The 25,455-nt window shown below is 45.9% G+C and overlaps 1 protein-coding gene across 8 annotated transcripts in view; it reads right to left on the reverse strand.

Moving 5' to 3' along the window:
* Positions 1–3,819: 3,819 nt before the first annotated feature.
* The window catches only part of LOC123747250 (zinc finger protein 83), a 38,577-nt gene continuing 16,941 nt past the window's right edge, over positions 3,820–25,455 (reverse strand). For all 8 annotated transcript variants that reach the window (XM_069321557.1, XM_045729334.2, XM_045729290.2 and 5 more), the window contains one exon: positions 3,820–7,186. In XM_069321557.1, coding sequence (XP_069177658.1) covers positions 5,684–6,859 — 1,176 coding nt within the window. In that variant the 5' untranslated portion in view covers positions 6,860–7,186 and the 3' untranslated portion in view covers positions 3,820–5,683. The remainder of the gene's footprint in view (positions 7,187–25,455) is intronic.

Below are 25,455 nucleotides of genomic sequence, written 5' to 3' on the forward strand. Positions count from 1 at the left end.
TTATTCTCTCCTGATTCCATGTATGACTGGCCGTCCTGTGAGGTAGGGATGTTGGATGAGCTTGTAGCTAGTTTTATGATCTACACTGTAATCTTTCACATAGAATAGGGTAGCAGCACATTGCTGTGTATACCTAAGCTTGTTAATAAAAAGAAATCAGTAATAAAGGTTTTAAGTTATAGCTTGTATTATTATTACCAGTATTATCCTTATTAAATCATAAATGTTAACCATGGATGGGGCCTCGTAGCCTGGTGGATAGCGCGCAGGACTCGTAATTCTGTGGCGCGGGTTCGATTCCCGCATGAGGCAGAAACAAATGGGCAAAGTTTCTTTCACCCTAAATGCCCCTGTTACCTAGCAGTAAATAGGTACCTGGGAGTTAGTCAGCTGTCACGGGCTGCTTCCTGGGGGTGGAGGCCTGGTCGAGGACCGGGCCGCGGGGACACTAAAGCCCCGAAATCATCTCAAGATAACCTCAAGAAGATGGATCATTAAGATCTCATATTGATATGTTAATGTTAGTAATGTTTACCAAACCACACACTAGAAGATAAAAAGAAGACAACAATGTTATTAATATTTCTTGTGAATCATTAAATTGTGCAGTATGTCTCAATTATTCACTTCTTTGGATACACATTAGAAAAATAGGATAAACAGCCCATAAATATTTGTTTCGTTATATTTTTTATTTAAATAACCGGATCAATATTTTACAGCTGACAGGATTTGTTTTACTCACAGGTGCATTATCTGTTAAAAAATTTGGTTTATTGTTACACACAATGCTGCTACATAGCCTTCCCGGCTTGATGCCTATTTTTGATAATGATTGTTAGACACAAACTGTGTAACAGGAAGACGTCTTGGACACAAATTTGTTCCATGCTAAATGTAGAGGAATCAGCTGAGCATTCCTCAAATAAATAGTCACTGCTTTCACAACAAAAGCGGTGAAGTTCTGCGAAGAAGAAAATGTATTACCATGATTTGGAGACTAACCTACTAAGTAGCGCGCGCGCAGCGAGTGGGGTACTTAAAAGGGAGCCCGCGGACTCAGCGACCTCTTGCTCGCCTCCACCTCGCCAAATACACTACAAAACTACTCCTGCACTGCACGCTGCACGTTGATGTGAATTGGTCCGTACCACGTGGGTAGCCGACGAGGCCGAGTTGAGTTGGGCGCCGATTCTAACACCGAATCATAATTCAGTATTCCCTTTGATTATTAATTAATTCCACACTTACGGATATCCAAGTCATCTATTACTAGTGAGGATCAAGCCCCAAAGTTTATTGATTAGCATGATCGATCCAGACCTCGATCATTGCTCAGTGTTGCTGGTCTGGTGATCTGGTGATAGCAGCAAAAAAGTGATTCTAGAGTTTTGCTAGAAGTCTATTTCACGTCATACGGGTTGTATAATCTTAAGTCGGTCAATCGTCTTAAGACCACGTGGCATGGGGTCGGCTCAAGTAAAAGTTTGGAGTCCCTTGGTAGAGATTTAAAGTAGAATATTGGTAAAGAGAGGGGTTGAGAGAGAACGAAGATACGAAGTACAGAACGAACCCCCCCCCCGTGTTACACCCAGAGGAGTGATCACTGCCTCATGTTATAATGGAAGGGGACTCCCCTCCCAAACAGTAACACTTCTCCTTCCTGTCTTCCATACGCCAACAGGAGTCATCAGTAAAGGTAAGTATTAACTCATACATACTTTTGTACTTAAGATTTGGGTGAATTAGGTATAAAATTTACTTTGAAGTTAATTTTTTGGGTAGTCTGGAACACATTCATTCATTTCCCATTACTTCTTATGGGGAAATTCTCTTCGGTTTACAAATTTTCGGGTTACAAACCATCTCCAGGAATAGATTAAATTTCTAAACCGAGGTACTCCTGTATTTGAGAGAGATTCTGAAGTTGGAAAGCGTAGCATATGCTCTCTGCACAATGTCCTTTATGTGGTCCTCTGTTGAGAATATGTATGTAATTACGTAAGTTGAGCTACAAGATGAGAGCTATGTTTGTGATGTTCCATTATCCCAGTACTTTTCGTCATATAATGCTTTGAAACTACTGATGGTTTTGGCAGTCACCACCTTCTCACTTAACTTGCAGCAATCATCTACTGCTCTGTTTGCAAAAAACTTTTTTTTTTTTTTTTTGCAGATTTGTCTCCATAGCTTGAGTCTGACCCCTAGTTCTTTATGCTATATTGTTGTTGAAGTGTATTCTTTCCTTTCTTGCTCTATCTGATAGTTACTGGGCTAGAGTAACTTACATCAGTGATCAACCTAGTTATCTTAGTTTTCACTACTGTGACACTAGAGCTCATGTAATCATTTCCATCTTCTACACCCATAAATTCCAATATGCAGGTACTGTCAGCATTGATGCACCAAACCTTTTCATTGAAAGTAATCCATACATCCAGTTCCTTGCAAGGAAAGTATTATTTTACTTTCACATTAGAATAATCATCACACTGCAAAGGATGTCTTTCTAATAAAGAATACTGCATTAAAAAAAAAAGTACTAAAGTATGACTAGATATGATGGGTGATAATAACTTCACTCACACATATTACTACACTTGAACACATGTTATTTCAATGTCTGATGCCTGACAACATGAATAACATACAAAGGTTTGAGTACATACATTAGTAATAGACAAATGTCCAATGACAAATGTTTGGGCAACATTTGTTATTGCAACTTTGTACATTGCTTGGCTCTCACAGATAATGAGATATGAGAGGAGAGAAGCCTATTATGGTTGTCAAGTCAGCAACCAAGAAGCACAAGTGAAGTGGCAGCTCTCTGGAAGTGAGAGGTAAATCTTGTGTTTTGGCACAATCTCCCTACAATTCCTTTAATTTGATCAGCAAATTTACACAATCTTAACAATATTCTTCCCCTATGCCTGTTTAAAATACTGGGAATATGTCAGCAAGGGTTTCATCTAACAATACAATATATGCAAAGTGAGTCGTGTTCAGGATTTTCAAGAAATATAGTTATTCAAAAGTTTGAAACTGACATCACTAAGGTGCAAATTTAAGTACTGTTCAATAATACTAGAACTACTGTACTGTGTTTCATTTTAGTAAGAGCAAAGGAAGATAGTGAAATTTTATAAATAGAAACAAGCAACAAGACCTTGTTCAAGATACAGTATATTATACTACAGTACAGTACTGTACTGTGAATTTGAAAGGAGCAAAATGGTGGAGAACTACATACCTACAGAGTGCATGCAGGCTATTCACAAAAACTGTTTGTGGCAACAGGTGGGGCCTACAAAATCCTTAAAGGACACAGAAGTGTCCGGGTTGAATAGCTCTTGTAGCATGTAGTGGCTCAGTGGTATGGTGTGCATCTGGCACTCGTCTAGACCAGCGGTTGCCAGCCTTTCAGAGCTCACGGATCACTAAATTCATAATTTTAAATCCCGCGATCCACCAAACAAGAAATGATAGTTATTAAAGCAAACTATTTTATGCCATTAAATATAACAGTTATAGAAAATACACAGTTACATACAATAGACAAATAAAATTGTCTCGCTAGTGGTCCGCGGACCACTCGTTGGCAACCTCTGGTCTAGACGCTGGTTCAATCCCTGCTCTGCTCGAGTGACTTTCTCACCGATATATCATGCTATTGTGATTTCCTTGTGTACTTCAGATTCATATGGGTCAAGTTATATACATAGAAAATGTCTGGAGAATAAATGTTTTAGAGAAATTTGTAATTTTTTGATCAAACAGGTGAGTGATGTAAGGATTAAAGAAAAAAAATTGACAAAGTAACATTTGTATGATGTTTATTAAATATCTAGGTGAAATAAATGGCAGCAATAATTAACTAGGGTAACTAGAGTACTGGTATCTAATACAAGAAAATCTAGTAACAGAGCAGTTCTATTACACTACTTAAGATACAAATAACGTTTCGAGAATGGGATGAAAACACAATTACAGGTACAGTACAGTATACCAGTCCTTGGTAAATACTTAAGAGCATTCAGTACAGTGTGTTTTTTACTTAATTGCTTAGTTGTACCATGTAATTCCAGTTACAATAAATATTTTATAAAGGGATTGTAGGGAGTAACACAGACTATCTAATGCTGTTCTTCTCATAATCAGTTTCTCATTTTGAACAACAGACAGCTGGTCAATACTAAAACTTTGATATTTATATCATACATACATACATTTGTTATATATAGGTCTCTAAAGTTGGTATGCATTAAAATATAAATTATCCATATCCTTTAGTCTAGTACAATTATTAAACCAAACAGAAGAATGAATTTATTATTTAATCATTATTTAATTTAGTGTGTAAAAAATCAGCATATTGCACGTACATTTGATGGTAACATGTGTGGTGAACTGCACTCAACACTTATTTAAACATCTTCATGTTGAAGATAAAGTTATTTGTAACTTAAAACCACCATGTACAGTCTGCTTAAATTTAAACAGATGAGTATTCAAGCTCCACTTTGAAAGCTGGCATGGAATACACCTTGATTTGAAAATGGCACAATAAATAGTTAAGCAATTGCACGTCTCTAATGGTAGAACAGATATGACAGTGGTTTAATTTGCTGGCCACATTGCCACTACAACACCTGCTGATGGGCCAGTCACTCCCACCTCCACATAGCACTCTTTGTCACTGCTATTTAAGTGAGTATAAATATTCAATATTCTTAAATTATCTCATTATCTTGAGTTTTCCTATATGCCGGTACGTACTGTATGACACACATGCATACTGCGGCAATTTATTCTTTCCATTAATTTCTTCCGAGTAAGCAAACTTGTATAAGCTTAACCAAGAGTTAAATTCCTCCCTTGAATCATTCTAATATTTCAAAGGAAACCTGAATTATATTGAATCCTTAAATGTGGCCATCCAATATAAACAAAATTTCTATAGGATAAAATGCAATTATTGTATGTTTCCAGTCAGAATAAGGTTAATATCAGCCAGCTGATAATAATGCAGCAATCAGTGATTATATATATAAATATATATACATATATAAAAGAACTGAAAACTAGGAATCACAAAATGATTAATCTTAATACTTTTTCTTAGCAAAGATTTCATATTTAGTTAAGCATTCCACAACCAAGTAATTTACTCTTGTACCTTACAAGTGTTCCTGAGAAACTCTGGAGCTTCTCACTCATTCGTAAAATAATTCACACTAAATGTGAATGACACATTCTCAAGTATATTTAATATACAGTAGTCATATTTATGAACAGTAAAGAACATAAATTTCATAATTCATAAGAACTACTATTAGTTTCAAATGAAAGTTTCATTTATCCACAACCTAGGGATAGGCATTTTAGTATGGCTCCAATCTTCAGACTGCAAGAATTTTATCGGCATATCAACATTTTAATGTAGGTTCTGTCCACTACTGTTTGGTAAATAAATTTAGGGCAAGTGCTGTTAAGAAGACATGAAAAAAGTGAATTCCTTAGAATTACTGTATAGGCTGTCAGAAAGCAGTGGCTATATTTGTAAAATAACTTACAAGATCTTGAAACAGGGCAAATCTGTCCTGTATACTCATATTTTGTTCCAGCCAGTTATGACATTTTCTTAACTTAAAATATGTACAGTGCTCTAATCAGATGACCATTAACGGAACCCCATTTTGTTCACAAACACGCATTCTTCTAATTTTTCTTCCTTTACAAAAATGTTAGTATTAACTGTTTCCGGCATCACAAATACTTCATTGACTACTTGAGGCATTATGAATGAACAACTAGGAGAAAAGTTATCACAATACTTTTTTCCTCTAGGCTTGTATGCCTTTTCACCTTTGTGCACAAATATATGTCTCTTAAGTTTCGAATTGCAGCTGAAACGTTTGCCACACTGATCACATTTGTAGTTTTTTTCTCCGCTGTGTATCAGCATATGTCGCTTGAGTTTTGAATTGCAGTTAAATCGCTTCTCACACACTTCACATTGGTAGTTTCTTTCTCCCGTATGCACAAGCATATGCCTTTTTAGCTTGGAGTTGCAGACGAAACGTTTACTGCACTCCTCACACTTGTAATCTCTTTCTGCACAATGAACAAGCATATGGCTATTCAGTTCATTTTTGAAAATAAATTGCTTATCACACTCATTGCACTTGTGTTTTTTCTCTCCACTGTGAATTAAAGCATGCCTGTTCAGGTCACTTTTACGTGTGAATTGTTTCTCACAATCGGTGCACTTATGGGGCTTTTCCCCAGTATGCAAAAATTTATGAACTTTCAGGCTGCTGCTATCTCGGAATAATTCACCACATTCCTCACACTGGAATGTCTTTGCTTCAGTGTGAACAAGCATGTGTATCTTCAAGCTTTCCTCTTGACTGAAAATCTTTCCACACTCTTCACATTCACACCTTTTATCACCATTATGTACCAGAATATGTCGGTTTAGGTCACTTTTCCGTGTGAATCGCTTGCCACATTCGTTGCACAAATGCTTTTTCTCACCTGTGTGCATCAGTAGGTGCCTGTTTAAATCACTGGTACGTGTAAAAAGTTTTCCGCATTCATTACATTTACATTTTTTTTCACCACTGTGTATCAAATGATGTCGACTCAAATCACTTTTACGAGTGAACTGTTTTCCACACAAATTGCACAAATTCTTCTTCTCACTATTATGCAGTAGCATGTGAGACTGCAAATTTTCCTTTTCTGCAAATAATTCCCCACAATCTCCACACTGAAAATATTCATTACCATTGTGTAAAATAACATGCATATTGATGTACTGTTTGACAACATATTTCTCCTGTACATTATTCATATTCAAGTTATACAATTGTCATATATTTAAGCACAAAAATGCAAGTTTTTACTTCATCTTTATTGAGTTCATAAATGAGTATGTGGCACACAAATATCTGTTAAATTTAAATTTGCGAAGTGTCAACGTAATATGTACACAGAAATTCATATAATAATACCAATTTTGGTTTTGGTACATTACATTTATTTCTGAAGAGCTCTTAAGTAAGTTATGATTCAAATGTCACATCTTAACCTTTCAAATTTCTGTACTGTATTGTGGTTACACTGCAATAACTCCTTCAAGTGATCACTTCAGCTTTTAGGGTATTTCACACAGAAGAACCTGAAACAAGTATACAAGTTACATTCTAGTACTGAGCATGTCTCTCAGAAAAACCGGAAACAAGGCACAACTTTTATTCTACTACTGAACATGTCCCACAGAAGACCCTGAAGCATCCCAACTCCCACAAGGCTTTCTGGTGTAGAGAATGAGTAGCTAAATGACCTGTGTTACGTTGATAAATACTGTATTCTTGTTACTGGATAAAAACTAATGGAGGAGGGCAGAAGGGGCTACAGTATTTATATTAAGATTAAAGTGTATGTGGGATAGGTATAGTAAAATGAACAAAGTTTAAATAAAGGGATCATTTGGTAGATAACCATAATTGTGAAAGGTAAGAGCAAAACAATACATGAAAGATAAAGTAGTGGATGGGGTCAGAGTTTGAAAGAGTACAAGGTATGTGTAGCTATAGAGCGTCTTGGAGAACTCAAACGATAGCAACCAGACAGACTTCTAGATGAAAATTTAGTATGATCCACCAGAATGCCTGGTAGACAGATAGAAACCAGTCAATGTATCATGTAGAACCAAAGCAGATTATTTAGGGTGAGAATCAGATGTATCTGCTGCAGCTAACAAGGCTGAGTGAAAATTAGAGGGAGAAACTATCTTCGAACATGACTATAGGGTAAAATATTCAAAGCCGAACACAAATAGAGAAGGGCAGGGGTAAATATGATGTAGATGATGGATTCAAATGCAGTGTGTTCTAGAAAAACATTAAACATGAATGTCTTCTCTTTCCATCTCAAAGTCCAAGTCTAAAAAACCAGCGTTGAATGTAATGAAACGCCATTTTCTGGGTGGATCTCGGAGGCTCCCCAGAGCTATCCAGACTGAATGGATATGTATAACTTTCTGGCATCAAAGTGCTTGAAGTTCTTGCCTACCGGGGACCACGAGCCAGAACCTGGCCCCCTCAGAGGCATAAGGAGCAATGGCCTGTAGAAACCTCCCTGTGGTTGGGAGCATGCTATGTCTGCCATCAACAGGGACAGGCACCCAGAAAGGTAGATGTCCCCCCAAAAAACCCTATTCTGGTGAAAATATTGCTACCAAAAGCCGAACGAGTGGACAGAACTCTTCAAACAAAATGATCAAACTAATATGACGTCATCACGTCGCTGTGCCGCCGTCTGCGCAACCCCCCCCCCCATCCCGGGAGGGTGAAGGGGAAGCCGCAGGCCCTCCGCGTCGGCAATCCAACCAGCAGTCCTTAGACTGGATGTCAAAATATGTGAAAAACACTGTGGACCGGAGGGAGGGAGGGATGCTGGCGAGCCTCCAGGACTCATCCAGAAAATGGCGTTTCATTACATTCAACGCTGGTTTTCTGGGGAAAGCCCCGTCGGCTCCCCGGAGCTACCTCACCAAAGATAAGGAAAAGAGGGAAGGATCCGGAAGGCGGACGCCATGTGACCTAACACAAAAACAAGACCATAGACGAAAGTAAAGGACCCTGCAGACGACCCGGAAGACCCAAACTCCCAAAACAGAAAGGAGGGAAGGAAGGGAACCTGGGCAAACCAAAATGCGTCCATGGCCCGAGAGGCTAAGACGCGCAGAAAACAACGAAGAGCCGCACCCAAACAACAAATAAAGCACCCCCGGCCTGACCAACCAAGCAGCAACCCAAGGACCCTTTCGGAAAACAGCAGAACCAAACATCACCAGAAAAGAAGACTGCAGGAAGCGAACAACCTACCACTAGGACCAAATGAGGCAGAAAAAACATGGGTGCCGGAGGAGAGCTGGAAACTCCCCAACTGACCCCTAGAGGTCAACGCCAAGAGACTAAGGAGACCTGAAAATAAAACAAAAACACACCAGAGCCAAAGGGATCATGACAAACCAAGGAGAAGAAAGAAAATAAACCACACGGGCCAATGACCAGGACGGCACCGGAAGCGCAAGAGCAGGCCGGAGGTGAAACAACGCACAAGACAGTAAGCAGAACAGAGCAGAAGGAACAGCAACACCGAACGTAAGCTGGAGCGGCTCCGCCAGCGCAACCCAAGACGAGGCGACAGTACACGGCACCAGACCACGGTCCCAGACAACCCCAAAGGGAAAAACAAGGACAATCCTATCAGAGACTGAACAACCCTTCTCAGTCATAGGAAAACCGGAAGGATCGCCAGAAAAACTACACACTGCCGCCGAGACAAAGCATGCAGGTGGGAGACCAACAACGAAGCCATCAGTGCCCACACAAGCGACGAGAAACTCGAGACAAAAACCCGAGACGCAAAGACTCGAGTGGAAGAACGAACCAGCCTTGTACAGGGCTGGGCTGATCCGCAAAGAGAGGTGGAACTGCAGGAAGACCCTCAGGATCGAAAACCGAGTAAAGCAGCGTCCCCAACCAAGGCGGGCAAAAACCAGAAGGAACGGCCGCCAGGGAACCTGGAACCCAAGCCCAGAGAGTCAAAAAGGAACCAACCCGGGTGAGCATACACGCCCTGTCCGGGAGGACCCCCCCTCCCAGGACCCCTGAAGGACCAGCAAGGCCAAACACCGAAGAGCCAGGGCCCAGGCAGAGGCCAGCAAGGAAAACAAGCACTATGAATTAAAGCACGAGATGCGAATCGAAAAACAGTGACCCCGCAACCCCTAGGAGCAGCACCACCTGAACTAGCAGGGAAGAATGACGCACTCGTCTCCAAGGTATACATGAGGAGAACTACGCAGGAAGCACACCGCAGGAAAACAAAAATGTATGTTCAGGAAAGGGAACAAAGAAAAGCCGTAGTCAGGACCGGAATCCTAGCTACCCCTGTCTCAAGAAAAGGAACCAGTAGAACAGGAGCGGTTGACTGGAAGTCCACAACTACCGGCAGACATTGCAACACAGAAGCCTGCAGTGAGATACAAGGAAAAAGTGAAAGAACCCAGTGCCAAAACTGAACACTGGAGTAGTCCAAAAGCAGGGAACTGAACATGGGCAGAGACCCACCCCAGCACCTAACATCAGTATAGCCAATAGGCACCGACCAAGATACATAACCATGTGTAGCATAGAAGGAGGAAAAACGGAAATAGACAAGGAAAAAAACGGAATATGGACCAAGTAGCAGCTGGTAACGCAATGTACACAACCAACCACATCGTGTGTTTTGGGTGGTCGCACATACACAGAAGGACACCATGGATATCAGGGGTGCAGGCTGTTACATACTCCTATAAGATACGTAAGTAAATATATTAATATGTACATTTATAATTGTGTGTAAATTACAAGCATGTATATTGATATACTTATATGTTCTATGCAAACGTACATTCATGTTACAGTGTTGGCGTTAGGCCCAACGTATCGTGGGAATGATTGTTTTATTTCTTTGTGTGATCAGTTTTCCCACGGGAACAAATGATTTATATGTGATCATAAGTGGGTAACAGAGGTGAATAATAATTGAGTGAACTGTATCTGGCAAATTGTCGTGGGACCGTCCGTTGCTGGGTGTGCATGCCATTATTCCCTTCTGTATGCATATTTTAATTACTATGTAAAGAAACAATTACCTTAATTTTGCATATCAATATGTATTAATTATTCATTAAGTTAGTTTAAGATTACTCTTGTCACAATGTATTGCTCCATTGTTGAAATAAATAATATTGTAACTTTGGCAAATTGTTCGCGGGGCAAGGCAATGTGTTTTGACTCTTGCGTTATGTTATTCAGTAGCTGATCGGGAACCAGGGAGATAACATCTAGTTGGAGTTAAGTTATACATTTTGTTGTCATAGCCATACATATAATAATATTGATTTAATGTCTGGAAGTTACAGTGATATTTTTAATGTGATATATTGTGACCATATAATCATCTGTTTGCTATTGAGATTTATTTAATATATATGTGAATAAGATTTTGATCTATTCTTCAGTCCTAGGAAGATTTATTATTGTGCTCATTACTTATCAAGGGGTTATACTGGTGATTCGCCATTGAGAACAGCAGTTGTCTCGTATCCCTAGACGTAATTAAAGTTTGGCTGCTGTAGGGTCACGAGCCTTAACGTACGATAGGTAACACAGGCAAGCACTGAAGATAGGTAAGGAAGGAGTGTCCAGAGATCAAAGACCGAGTCAAGGAAGGAGGACACAGAAGGCACGGTCCGAGGGAACGAAGGAGTGTCCAAATATCAAGAAAAGACCCAGGCGCCGAAAATCTAAACAAAAAGCACCTAAATGCGGGGCAGTGATCCACAGTACAACTAAGAGCAAGATACATGGACAAAGTCATTGGAAGACACACGCAAAGTGTCCAAGCAAAACACACAACACCTAACACCCCTGTTAGGTGCCAATGGCGTTACCCTGTAAAGTGGGGAATTGACAGGGTAGACAAGGATGGATCATTTAACATGGGTGGTACACGCACAAGGGGACACAGGTGGAAGCTAAGGACCCAAATGAGCCACAGAGACATTAGAAAGAACTTTTTCAGAGACAGTAGTTAGTAAACGGAATGCACTAGGAAGTGATGTGGTGGAGGCAGACTCCATGAACAGTTTCAAATGTAGAAAAGATAGAGCCCAGTAGTCTCAGGAATCTGCATATCTGTCGATTGACAGTTGAAAGGTGGGACCAAAGAGCCAGAGCTCAACCCCTGCAAGTACAACTAGGCGAGTACTCCTCCAAAAAGCGAGAACCAGCACCGGCCGACAGAATCGCCAGACAGTACAATCTCACCTGCAGGACACACACACCACCGTGTCACGACATAGCTGAGCCGTGCAATGTAACAGGAGCATCCCTAGTGGAGAATGTCCAGAGGTGAGTGCCCAGTAGGAGAAGACGAGGTGCATGCAGTACAGAGGCGGAGGAGGCGTCACTCAGAGTCGCCCCACACTCGCAAGCCAAGAAAAGAACTAGAAGATCGCTCCACACATAAAATCCAGAACACCCCGAGTATCCAGGGGGTTATGACCGGAGATAAGTGGAGCGAGAATGGCATAGAATCCGTGAGAAAGGATGCAGAATAATAACACGTGTACACCACCCAAAACAAAAACAAACCCCCCAGCCCCCGTGCTTGAGGACTGAACTGTACACCTATCTTTCGGGGAGGGCGCCAGCAAGGCGTACGGAACAAATAATAGGTATGGTAAGACAGGAAGGAGAGACAATGTGAAGACTAAATAATGCAAAAACAGAATCAAAAGAAGACAAAAAGAACGGAAGAGGACCAACGAGTCCGAGAAAGGACTAGAAGGAAACCTCACCAAAAGTCAACAGACGTTCCAATAATAATGGAAGTATCAAGAGTTCTGCGAATCAACGAGAACCGTGAGAAGTAAGCACAAATGCATGGAGGCACACATGGCCCAAAAAAGATCCCTGACCGAGGGACACGCAGGGATCCTGATATGAAGGGAACATGTACCCTATATAATCGTGAAAAGGAGAGGAAAGAGGAGAAAAGGAATGACGGAACCGACGGACCCGAAAGAACACGGAACTGAACCCGGGGAGGGGAAGACCCGAAACCAACATGAATGCAGAGGGGGAAGGAAAAACCCCACTTTTGGGAAACACAAGCCCCGCTCCGAGGGTACAAAAACCCAAGTGGGTCAAAATGGGGCCTAGGCCCCCCAGGCAACCGCTCCCCAACCCCAGGAACCTCTATGGCAGGACCCGGGGCTGAGTTGTCCCCTCAAAGCCCCAGCCCCACAAGGAATAGCTGGGGCACCCGTACAAAACACTAAGGAAGGGAGCCCAATGGTCAGACTCATACGGCACAGCTGGAGGAACAGGCTAGAATGCCTCTGCCGCTACCTCGGAAGTGAAAAACCCGAGACCGCCCGAGTCTCAACCCAACTAGGAAGGAGAACACGCCGGACCTCATTTTCACCAATAATGATGAATTGATCAGGAACATAATGATTACAAATACCTGTTACTCAGATCACAACTTAATTCAAGTTCTGACAAACATGGGGAATAGACCTTCAAAACCAGTCCCGATTCCCGTTGGAGGATATTTCAGCAAATTCAACTTCAATAATAAACAGATAAACTGAGAGCAAATAAACCAAGACTTTGCAGAAATAAGCTGGGAAGAACAGCTAGAAAATGCAAACCTGAACCAGTGCCTGGAAAAAATAAGCTCAGTAGCACTAGAAATATGCTCAAATCGCATACCTCTAAGAAAAAAACCCAGTGTTGAATGTAATGAAACGCCATTTTCTGGGCGAGTCCCGGAGGCTCCCCGGAGCTTACTAGGCTGATATGCTAATGTCAGACTTTGGCAGTGTATGGAGTTCTTATGGGCCTACCGGGGACCACGAGCCAGAACCTGGCCCCCTCTAGAGAGGCAAGGGGAGCAATGGCCTATAGAAACCCCTGTGTAATTGGAAGCAATCTATGTCTGCCATCGACCGGGTTAGGCACCCAGAAAGGTAGGAGTCCTAAAACAAACCTCTATTCTAGTGAAAATTTCAACCAAAAGCTGAACGAGTGGATAGAACTCCCCAAACAAAAACGAGCAAACTAGTATGACGTTATCCGTTTTCACGCCACTGTCTGCGCAGCCCCTCCCCTCCTAGGGAGGGGGAAGGGGCAGCCCCAGACCTACCGCGCCGGCGATCCACACCCAAGTTCTGAGGCTGGATCTCAAAAACACACGAAAAAAACGCCGATCGGAGGGAGGGAGGGATGCCGGGATGCCAGGGAGCCTCCGGGACTCACCCAGAAAATGGCGTTTCATTACATTCAACGGTGGTTTTCTGGGGAGCTAACTACCCACAGAGGAAAGAATAGGGACTTACCTGGGAGGCAGTTGCTGCTCACTCCTCAACCCAAAGTCGAGACAACTGGCTGCATCTGCCGACCCAAAGTGACACAGGCTCGACCGGGCCCAGGAGCGTTTACAAGGCAACGAGCACCCAGGACCCTATTCGACCGCCAAAATCCCCGCCCCCGAAAGTCTGCCCAGGACATATTGCCAAAGACGGCGGCAAGAGCCGCGAACTTGCGGATGTCATAGGCATGGGGATACACCGCAGGACCTTAATAACCCTGCGGACGACCTGGGAGACCCGCACCCTCGAACAGGGAAGTAGGGAAACCGGATCAACCCAAAGCGCATCCATAGACACAGAATCCGTGGCGCGCAAATAACAGCGGAGAGCAGCAACTGGACACAAAACATGATGCACCCCTGGCCTCAACAACCCAAGGGCCCCTCCGGAACGCAGCAGTCTTCACCAGAAAAGAAAGAGAAGGCTGCAGATGAACAAAACGATCACCCCGACTGAAGGAGCAGAAACTTCTGCACCGGAGGAAAGCATGAACTCACCCACCCGACCCCCAGAGGCTAATGCCAACAGGAAAAGAGCCTTCGAAAAACAATCCGGAACCGAAGGGGCCACAACAAAATGAGGTCGGGGCCACAACAAAATGAGGAGAAGAAAGAAAAGAGAGCACTCTGTCCAAAGACCAGGACAGCTCAGGCGGCGCATGAGTAGGCCGGAGGTGAAACAACGCCCGAGACAGCTTGCAAAACGGCGCAGACGTGACATCAATACCGAAAGCAAGCTGAAGTGGCTCTGCCAGCGCCACACGATATGAGGCGACAGTGTTAGGCATAAGAAGACGGTCCTGGAACAACCAAGAGAGAAAGGACAACACCACCCTAACAGAAAGCGAAGTATAACGGCGAAGACGTAAGAAGAACCGGAAGGACCGCCAGGAAACTTCATACTGCCGCCGAGACGAAGCCCACAGGTGGGCCACTAATAAGGAAGCCACCATAGAGATGATGATAAACTCGAGTCAAGAATACCATACATGAAGACTCGAGGAGAAGATTGAACCAGCCACGTGACGTACCGGGCCGATCTGTTGGAAGAGACGGAGCCGCGGAAAGACCTCCGGGTTCGGACACCGAGCAAGCAGCGCCTGAAACCACGGCTGGGCCGGCCACCAAGGGGGCAAGGGGGCAAGAGGACAACTCTTCCCTGGTAAGTCTCTAAGCGAGTCAGAACCTGGAGCAACAGCTGAACCGGGGGAAAGAGGTACAAGAACCCCCACCTCGACCAGTCCTGCCGAAAGGCGTCGACCCCGGGAAAGTCGGGAAAGGGCGCCACATACAGGGGAAGGAACCGCGACCACGCCATCGCAAAGAGGTCCACCTCGGGAGGTCCGAACGTCTGGCAAAGCCAACAGAAGGAGTCGGCGTCGACCATACATTCCATGGAGAGGGGAACGAAACGAGACAGGCCGTTGGCCAAGACGTTGGACACACTATGCACGTGAACTGCCAGGAGAGCCAAACCCCCGAGAACTCAGCAGACGAGTCACCCGAAGCAACCAGCGCCAAAGAGCCAAGGACCGCATCGAACCCCCCCGGTTCAGAGAATGAACCATTGGGGAGCAGTTCGAATGGAGCCGGATCGTCGACCTGTGGGCGACTCGAATCTTCCGAAGAGCAAACCACATTGCCGCGAACTCCCGCACAGTGCTGTGGGCTCAACGGAAGGACAGACCCCACAGACCCTGGCCGGCCTGGTGAGCACTGGTTACAAAGCCCTAGCCGAGAGACGACAAGTCCGTGAACACATCGAGTGAGGGCTCGGGTAGGCGCCAAGGCACTGAACCCTGAAAAACCCTTAAGAGGAGACCCGGTGACACAGCAACCGATGCAAAGCCCCCGGGGTCCGAACTCAGCGATCGTGAGAGAGGCGGGAAGGGATGTCCCCGAAGGAACCAGAACAGCCGACGAAGCCAAACCCGACCCGGCGGGTAGACCAGTATCACGAAGTTCAGGCTCCCGCACAGACCCTCGAGCAACCGCCGGGTGACCCGGGAGCCCCCCAGAAACAGGCAGAAGATGGACCGCAGCCGCAGAAGAAACTCCGAAGGAAGAGACAAGGAAGCGGTCCGAGAGTCCCACACAAGGCCCAGCCAGGTCCGATCCTGGGAGGGAACCAGATGGGACTTCCTTCAATTCACCAAGAATCTGAACCCAGCGAGCTGAAAAAGAACCAGATCCCTGGCTAGCAGACAAGCGGACTGGCTGGGAGCCCAAACCAGCCAGTCGTCGAGGGAGGCCAACACCCGAACACCTAACAGATGCAGACGGGTCACCACGACCTGCATGAGGCGCGTGAAAACGCGAGGTGCCAGGTTCAAACCAACCGGAAGACAACGAAAGTGGTAAGCACGAAGCCCCACAACAAAACCGAGCCAGTCCCTGAACCTTGGATGAATCGGGACGTGCCAATAAGCGTTCCAGAGGTCCAGGGACACCATCCAAGCGCCTGGCTCCAACAGGAGCCGAACCTGGGACAGCGTGGTCATCGGAAAGGAGGGGCAATGAACCCAGGGGTTCAGACGGGACAAGTCCAGAATGAACCGCAGGTCCGCGCAGAAACAGACAGGAACCCCATCTGAGGGACGTAGTCGTTTCGACCACGCCCAAGCGAATCCACTCCAAGATGACCTGACAGAGCGCAGGGGAAGAAGCCTGCCCCGCCAGCCCCGTAACCCCCGCAGGGGCAGGGGCCACCCAATGCCACTGGAGGCCGTGCGAAATGACCCGAAACGCCCACAAATCGTGGGACCAGGCGCGAGTGAACAGCGCAAGCCTCCCCCCATTGCCCTGTCAATGGGGCGAACCGTGAAAGGGCTGGCGCCCCTTACGAGACCCAGAATCTCGCACAGAGCAAACACCGCGCTGACCAGACGAAGGCGGCTTCGGAGGAGGAGTCGAACCCGAACCTGACACCAGTGGCCCTACCACGACGAGAGGAACCCCAAGCCTTTTCACGACCCTTCCAGGAAAGCCCACCATGGGACCCCTGGAGAACCAGCAAGTCCAACATTGGACGGCAAGAAGCCGAAGCAGCCTGAATAAACTGTGCAACAGCTGAAGCCTCAAACAAGAGAAGGCAAAAAGGGGACGACAGCCTAAGAGCCAAGGCCCAAGCGGATTCCACAGAGGAGGCAAGCATTGTCTGCCGACATGCGAGCCGGGAAGCATAAAACAGAGCCACCTCATCCCGCAAGATCGGTGCGAAAAGCTTCAGCAAGGCAGCCGACGAGCGAGCCACCAAGGCCAAGACTCCAGACCCCAGTACAGCCCCAAGCGCCCCCATATCCTCCTTGAGCCAATCAGAAGACAGCTCCAGGAGGGAAAAGAAGCACAAGGCTGCAACCAAAAGGCCCGGAGCGTGCAAGTCCTATGCCCCCTGCGGCGCCGAAAGGAAGGGAACCTGCACATGCAGCTGAACGACACCAATATCCCGGGAAAGGGCAGGAGCAAACAAGCACTTATTGAGGTGCTCAAGGTCGCCCCCCCAGGAAACCTGAAGCACTGTCGAAGCCTCCCACCACTTAAGCGTGCAGGAACGGCAAAAGGAGTCTCAAGCCTCCAAGGCAAAGACAGGACAGTCCGCCAGCCAGGACGACTCTGGAACTTCGTAACGGAGCCAGAAAGGGAACGAAGTCCCAAACTTGAAAGCCGAGGGATCCATTGCTGAGGCATAATTCGGGTCACGCAGGAGATTTTCTGCAAGTGCCACCTGCACCGCAGCAGGTTGGATGTGATAAGCCGAAAACCTCTGGAAAGACGGAACCGAAGCACCCGGGGAAAACACGGGACCGAACCAGGGGAGGGGCAGACACCAAATCCAACTCGTATGCAGAGGGGGGAAAAGAAAACCCCCACTCCTTGCAACAGTAAGCCCCGCTCAGAGGGTAGAAAAACTCAGGCGGGGTCCAGCGGGGCCCAAGGCTCCCAAGTCAGCCCCAGGGTCCTCTCCAGCAGGACCCGGGGCTGAGTCCTCCCCCCAAGCACCGACCCCACTAGACAAGACCGGCGCAGCCGTAGAAGCCGGAGAAAATGAGGCCCACTGGTCAGACCCAGAGGCTTCGGCCGGGGGAGGAGACTCGAACGCCTCCGTCGCCACACCGGAAGGGGCATCCCCCCGAGGCTGCCCGAGTCTCAATCCCAACTAACCCCTGTCCCGGCTCTAAAACCCTCAGATGTTTCGGGGCCGGAAGCAGGGGAGGGGGACCAGAACGAACAACAGGAGGGGAAGAACCAGGAGGTGCGGACTGAGCCAGGGTTGAAGCGACCCCCACCTCCCAAGTCCGGGTCCCTATAAGCAAAACTGGGCAGCCGGTGGGCATCCGGGTGAGCAACCAACCTAGCGCGTTGCAACAACCGAAACCTAGAATACAATGCCTGTGCAGCCTGTACCCGAAGATTATCATCCATAGACTGGGTAAATTGAGTCACCAGCAAGCAACAATACTCACAGGACTCGGGGTAGAAAGTGTCACTGACCCAACAGGCTGCATGACGGAGGCAAAAACAGTGAGGGTCGCCCTGAGACAAGGGGACCGAACAACCCTCAAACTTGCACGAAGCGAGGGGGGAACTCCAGGGTCACATCCATTGGACCCACGTGTCCCCAAGGGAATTCCCAGGGTCCTAAGCGTTTACTTGAAGAGGACTCGCGCTCAGGTAAACCCAGGCAGGGTACTGCTAACCGGCGCCCAAACTACCAAACAAACTGTCTAAAGCTGAACCCCAGGGATGTGTACACTCACGGGGACCAAGCAGGGGGCACCACCAAGTATTAGGGTGAGGCCAAACACCAGTGGCAAATAGGGCAGAACCCCCTACCAAGGCAAAAACAAAAACTAAACCTCGCAAGAGGACAACGTACCCCAAGGAACAGAGCCGGCCGCTGTGATAGGTGACAACTAGCTGCACAGGACCCTGCGCCCTTACCAGTGCGAAAACTGCCTCTTACTCTAAGGTTAACTAGGGGAGACAAAATCCCCAAGGACCCAAAGAGCAGCCGAGCAATTGAGCAGTAAAACGAACACACAGAGGCAGACCCCGAGGAACTTGTGGAAGTTAACCCCAAGCTCCAAGGGCAGTACTTACAAGGCACCTAGGGAAGGGAACCCTAGGCGCATGCAGCCCGAGTACTGAGGAATAACGCCTGGCTCTCGCACCCCTGGAGAACAACAGCCACACACAAGGCACAGTGCTCCAAAAAGACTGGAGCCAGAGCATACAACTGAGCCGATAGCATCAGCCTTAAGAACTGCAGTGTGGGTCGCCGGTCAAAAAAAAAAGAAAAGAAAAGAAAAAGAAAAGAAAAGAAAAGAAAAGAAAAGAAAAGAAAAGAAAAAACTGCTAGAGGACAATGTACCCAGGCGGAACAGAGCCGGCCGCTTCTGTTCCTCTGTTCCCCCTCCCTGGGAGGGGGTGGAGGGGTTGCGCAGACAGCGGCACGGCGACGTCATGTCGTCATGATAGTTTGATAATTTTGTTTGGGGAGTTCTCTCCACTCGTTCGGCTTTCGGTAGCAATATTTTCACCAGAATAGGGGTTTGTTTTGGGGCACCTACCTTTCTGGGTGCCTGTCCTGGTCGATGGCAGACATAGAATGCTCCCAACCACAGGGGGGTTTCTATAGACCATTGCTCCTCGTGCCTCTCTGAAAGGGCCAGGTTCTGGGTCGTCGTCCCCGGTAGGCAATAACTCCAAGCACTTTGACTGATGCCAGAAAGTTATACATATCCATTCAGCCTGAATAGCTCCGGGAAGCCGACAGGGGGTCCCCCCAAAAAGTTGATTGACAGTTGAGAGGCAGGCCCAAAAAGCCAGAGCTCAACCTCTGCAAGCACAACTAGGTGAGTAAAAGAGCCTCAAACAGATATACAAGTTGCGCTAGAGTGATAAATACTTTTGTAAGCAATATACAGTCCAACATTGATAAAGTTATATACTTGACACTTCACTGATGTATTCATAAAAAAAAATGATAACTATTTTTTTATATTATTTTCAATTCTTTTACCTGTCACAAAAATCTCCCTAGAAAAGGAGATTGAGCCTATTCCATCATCACCTGTTCAACCATGTAACGTCTGCATGCTCAAGAATAGAGAATTAACAAGTAAGAATGACGACACCTAAACAGATTCCACCACTCTACATCCCCCCCCCCCAGCACCTGGAGTCTCTAGGATCGCGCCACTGGCTGGTGAACAAGCACCTTGATAGTTCGCAGCCTGCCGGCTTCCAATTATCAAGACCACAGCGCCACCTGGATGGTCACTTTCTTGTATATATAGATGCCAGCCAGCCACTACCAGTCAGAATATTCTCAGTGCTCAAACCTGCTGGACCTACTCTCATACTACCCTGTGTGGTGGTAGATTTACGCAACCTAGTACTCAGTATTTTCAGCACCATTTATTTCTTGTTCTCTAATGTAACGTTAACTTGTCTGTTTGATTGTTTTTTTTTATTCTGCACACTGTAATATAGCCAAGTCTTGGAGAAACTATTTTTATTTTTATAATTTTGTCAAAGTTATTTTTTCCATAGTAAAGTATTTAAATTTTCCATTTTTTGTACTTTATCCTGCAGTTACCACACAGTGAAGAAGTCAACCTAGCAGTTTTATTTTAATTTGTTTTTACTTTTTTTTATATGTGCATTCCAATCCATCTGCCCTAAGCCACTGCTCTTAGTCATTTTACCGTCACATACTGTTTTCAAACTTAATTATCATAAATATACAGAGCATTTCCAACTATGATATCCAGTTTTTTTTTTTTAAGCCAATTTTATTGGAATTTCCTCAATACACTACAGTATACTTAACTTTTAAAATTTTAAAACAACCAGTGTCTTAAAACACAACTGCATTTCTGTATCACACTTCAAAAGGAAGCAAGTAATTATCAAGAGAAAGTACAGTATTAAACATGTATGACTATACAGTGCGGTATAGTGACTATACAGTAAATATAGTAACTGTGTAGTATATTATACTAACTATACAGTACTGTATAGTAACTATACCAAATAATACAGTAACTACACAGTATAACAACTACACAGTATAGCAAGTAATATAATAAAGAATCAAAGCATCTTCAAGATGCTGATACAAGTGCAAGACGTAAGCCATCTACAGTACTGTACATGAAAGAATCCAATTTGCTGAACAATCAAGTGACAACGGCCATAAGGAAGGGAAGCATATTTTTTCTATCCAATAATCTGGTTATTCACCTAAAAGATACAAAACTGCATGTGTAAAAAGTCAACCGGAATAGTAATGGACACATTTCCTTTCCCTCAAATGTCCATGAGTCAAAACAACAGCCCTGTACACAATTGTGCCAAGGAATTTTTTATGTTGTTGTTTTAGATTCAGCTACTCGGAACTAAAATTTCCAAGTAGCACGGACCATGGCTCGAACCAGGAATTCTCGATTGTGTGTCGAGAATGAACCCGACATTACCGGGACCCTTTAATTGTGCAGTCATTCAGTGAACCATGTCTAAATGAAAACCTGCTGTGTATACACCAATACAAAGACTATTCTGCACATTCTACCATACTCCCAGCCTCATAAGGAATTATTTTCTTGTGCAAATTTAGAGCCAAAACTTCAATATTTTCCTGATGTAGATTCTCAAGCATCTCTCCTGCTTGCATTCCAAGTTCATTTTGAAGGATTAGTTCCCAATAATTTTGGTATTTTATGGACTAGATTTTCGTTGTAAATGATCTTTATCATGTTCTCATGATTAGCAACTTCTCTAGCCTTAAATGTAGCAGTCAATGTGCCCGAGAATGTCACCCAAGAGAATACAAATGAACACCATTACTGAAGCCACCTTATCACCATACAGATGGCAATAAACCCGAGTCAAAAAACCAGCTTTGAATGTAATGAAACACCATTTTCTGGGCGAGTCCCGGAGGCTTCCCAGACCTACTTCACCAAAGACATAAATGAAAGGGGACTTACCCGGGAGGCGGTCGGTGCTCACATCTCAACTCGAAGTCGAGACAGGCAGCAACCGCCAACCCAAAGCGACACAGGCCTGACTAGGCCTGTGTCGGCCTGACAGGCCTGACTAGGCCTGTGAAACTTTTCTGACACCTCTTGCTTAAAACTCCTAAAGTCAAAAGGATCGATAGGCCTTGCTTTCGCAGTCCATATTCGTACTGAAAATCAGGATCAAGCCAACATTTGCCCTTTTGCTCTACGCGAGGTTTCTGTCCACACTGAGCTGGCCTTAGGACATCTGCGTTATCATTTGACAGATGTACCGCCCCAGTCAAACTCCCCACCTGATAATGTCCTCGGAGGCCCAGGAACATTAACGAGGTAGCGTGCAGCCAGGACCCTGTTCGACCGCCAAAAACCCAGTGCCCGAATGTCAGCCCAGGACACGTTACCAAAGACGGAAGCAAGTGCAGCAAACTTACAAACGTCATGGGCACGGGGATAGACCGCAGGCTGGCTGGATTTGATAACTCTGCGGATGACCTGAGAGACCTGCACCTGAGAACAGGGAAGAAGCGAAATTGGATCAACCCAAAACACATCCCCGGACACAGAAGCCGTGGCGCGCAAATAACGGCGGAGGGCCGCAACCGGACACAACACATGATGCATCCCTGGCCTGACCAACCAAGCATTAACAACCCACGGATCCCTCTGGAAAACAGTAGTCTCATTCTTTGCCAGAAAAGAAGGAGACGGCTGCAAACGAACAAACCTATCACCACGACCAAAAAAGCAGAAACCCTTGCTCCAGAGAAGAGCATGAAGCTCTGTAGCTAGACCCCCAGAGGCCAATGTGATCAAGAAAAGAGCCTTAGCTAAACAATCCTGAACCGAAGGGGCCACAACAAACCGAGGAGAAGAGGGATAGGAGAGCACTCTGTACAAAGACCAGGGCCGGCCACCATAGGGCCAAGAGGACTACTCGCCCCTGGTAAATCTCCAAGCGAGCTAGGACCTGGAGCAACAGCTGAACCGGGGGAAAGAGGTACAGGAACGCCTGTACCGTGAACACATCGAGCGAGGGCTCGGGTAGGCGCTAAGGCACTGAACCCTGAAAAACCCGAAGAGGAAACCAGCGTCGCAGCAGCCGACATAATTCTCCCGGGAGACGAACCCAGCAATCGCGAGAGGGGAGGGAAGGGACATCCCTGGAGGAACCAGAACAGCCGATGAGGCCACACCCGACCCGGCAAGTAGATCATAATCGCAAAGTTTAGGCTCTCGCACAGACTCTTGAGCAACCAACAAGCAAAATTTACCATTTTTTGACTACAGCTGTATTGTTATACAACAAAATGTCTCAAGGGCTTACTAATAGTGCCTTATTAATGCCAAAAATGAAGCAATATTTTGCAAGAACTTGTAGCAGAAAATCAACCAGCACGAGCACAGCCATACCCAGCACAAGAACAACAGTACGCAGCATGAGTACAGCTGTACCCAGCACTGGTACAACAGCAGCCAGCAACAGCTCAGAAGCAGCTGAAGCCACAGCAGCAGCAAGCACCAGCAGAGCTGATGCACACATCTAAAAACAACTTGTGTGGTGTGAAAAAGCCGGGGGTGCCCACTGGTCAGACCCCGGAGCTATGGCTGCAGGAAAAGACTCGAATGCCTCCGTCACTACCCCTGAAGGGGCAACCCTCGAAACTGCCCGAGTCTCAGAAACCTCGAAACCGTGCCCCGAAGCCCTCAAACGCTCAGGAGCCGGAAGGAAAGAGAGGATGGGGGGGACAGAATGAACCACAGCAGGGAAAGAATGAGGGGGCGCAGACTGAACCAAGGCCGACGCGACCAACATCCCCAAGTCCGGGTCCCTAATAAGCAAATTCGGGGGCAGCATCGGGGCATCCGGGAAAGTAACCAACCTAGTGCGTTGCAGTGACCTAAACCTAACCTGCAATGAGCGAGTCGACTGCAACCGAATAATGTCATCAGTAGAATGGGTGAATTCAGTCACAAACAAGCAACAATGCTCGCAGGAATCTGGGTCGAAGGTGTCACTGACCCAACAGGCAGCATGATGTAGGCAAAAACAATCAGCGTCACCCTGAGACAAGGGAACAGAGCAACCCTCAAACTCACACAAGGCACGAGGGGACTCAGGGGTCGCATCCATCAAACCCGAATGCCCCTGCGGGGTTTCCCAGGGCCCCTAGACTGTTTCTGCTAAGGGTAATCCCAGGTAGGGTACTGCTAACTGGCACCCAATGCTATCAAACAAACTGCTAATGCTGAACCCCAGGGACGTATGCACTTATGAGTGTGAAGCAGGGGGTACCACCAAACAAAGTCAAACCCTAATATAATGGGCAGACACACAATGCAGACCCCCCTCCCCCCACCAGGCAAAAAGAAAAAGAAAAGAAAAACCTTGCAAGAGGACAGCGTATCCAGAGGGAACAGAGCCGGCTGCTGTTATAGATGAAAACTAGCTGCGCAGTACCCCATGCCCCTACCAGTGCAAAAACTACCACTTACCTAAAGGTAGACAAGAGTGGAAACCCGTCAAAACACTTGGGGCAGTCAATTGCCGAGCAGCAAAAGACCGACAGAGGTAGACCCAAGGTGACTTGTGGAAGAGAACCCCAAGCCCCAAGGGCGGTACTTACAGGGCACTCAGGAAAGGTGACTCCTAAGCACATGCAGCCCGAGTACCTGTGAATATTATTCCCAGCTCACACGCAACCGTAAGAGCAATACTGAACCAAAGGGCAGCACAACACAACACAAGAATCTGGAGCTGGAGCCACACAACCATATCGTATCACATCAGCTGAAGAACTGGGGTGTGGATCACAGGTGCGAGGGTCTGGGGCTCCCCCTCCCCCCTCCCAGGGAGGGGGGAGCTGCACAGACATGCGGCGCAGCTCGTGTGATGTCATACTCGTTTTCATTTGAGGAGTACTGTCCACTCATTTGTCTATTTTCGTTGTTTTCAACCAGAATAAGGGTTTATTTTGAGGCGCTTATCTTTTTGGGTGCCTGTCCTGGTCAATGGCAGATATAGAATGCTCCAAATCACATGTGCATTTCTATAGGCCACTGCTCCTTGTGCCTCTCTGAGGGGAGCCAGGTTCTGTCTTGTGGTCTCCAGTAGGCCTAGAACTCCACCCCACATCGACTGATGCCATATTCTAAAGAGATGCATATCAGCCTGGATAGCTCCAGGAAGTCGAAGGGGCTCCCCTAGAAAATCTGTTAAGTCTTATGGTATGTCTATTTACATTCCTAAATAAGATAAAGACTTATAAATTCAAATACTTTAAGGGTTGTGACTGCCATGAATATGATTCATGATGTCTTGGAAACACTTGTGTTTGGAAAGTAACCTATTTTACAATTCTTAAAATAAATGTACAGTATATGATAATGATTTACAGTCTCCGTGGTGTAGTGGTAAGACACTCGC

The sequence above is a fragment of the Procambarus clarkii genome, chromosome 10 (assembly GCF_040958095.1).
Source record: "Procambarus clarkii isolate CNS0578487 chromosome 10, FALCON_Pclarkii_2.0, whole genome shotgun sequence".
In the NCBI taxonomy this organism is placed as follows: Eukaryota; Metazoa; Arthropoda; class Malacostraca; order Decapoda; family Cambaridae; genus Procambarus; species Procambarus clarkii.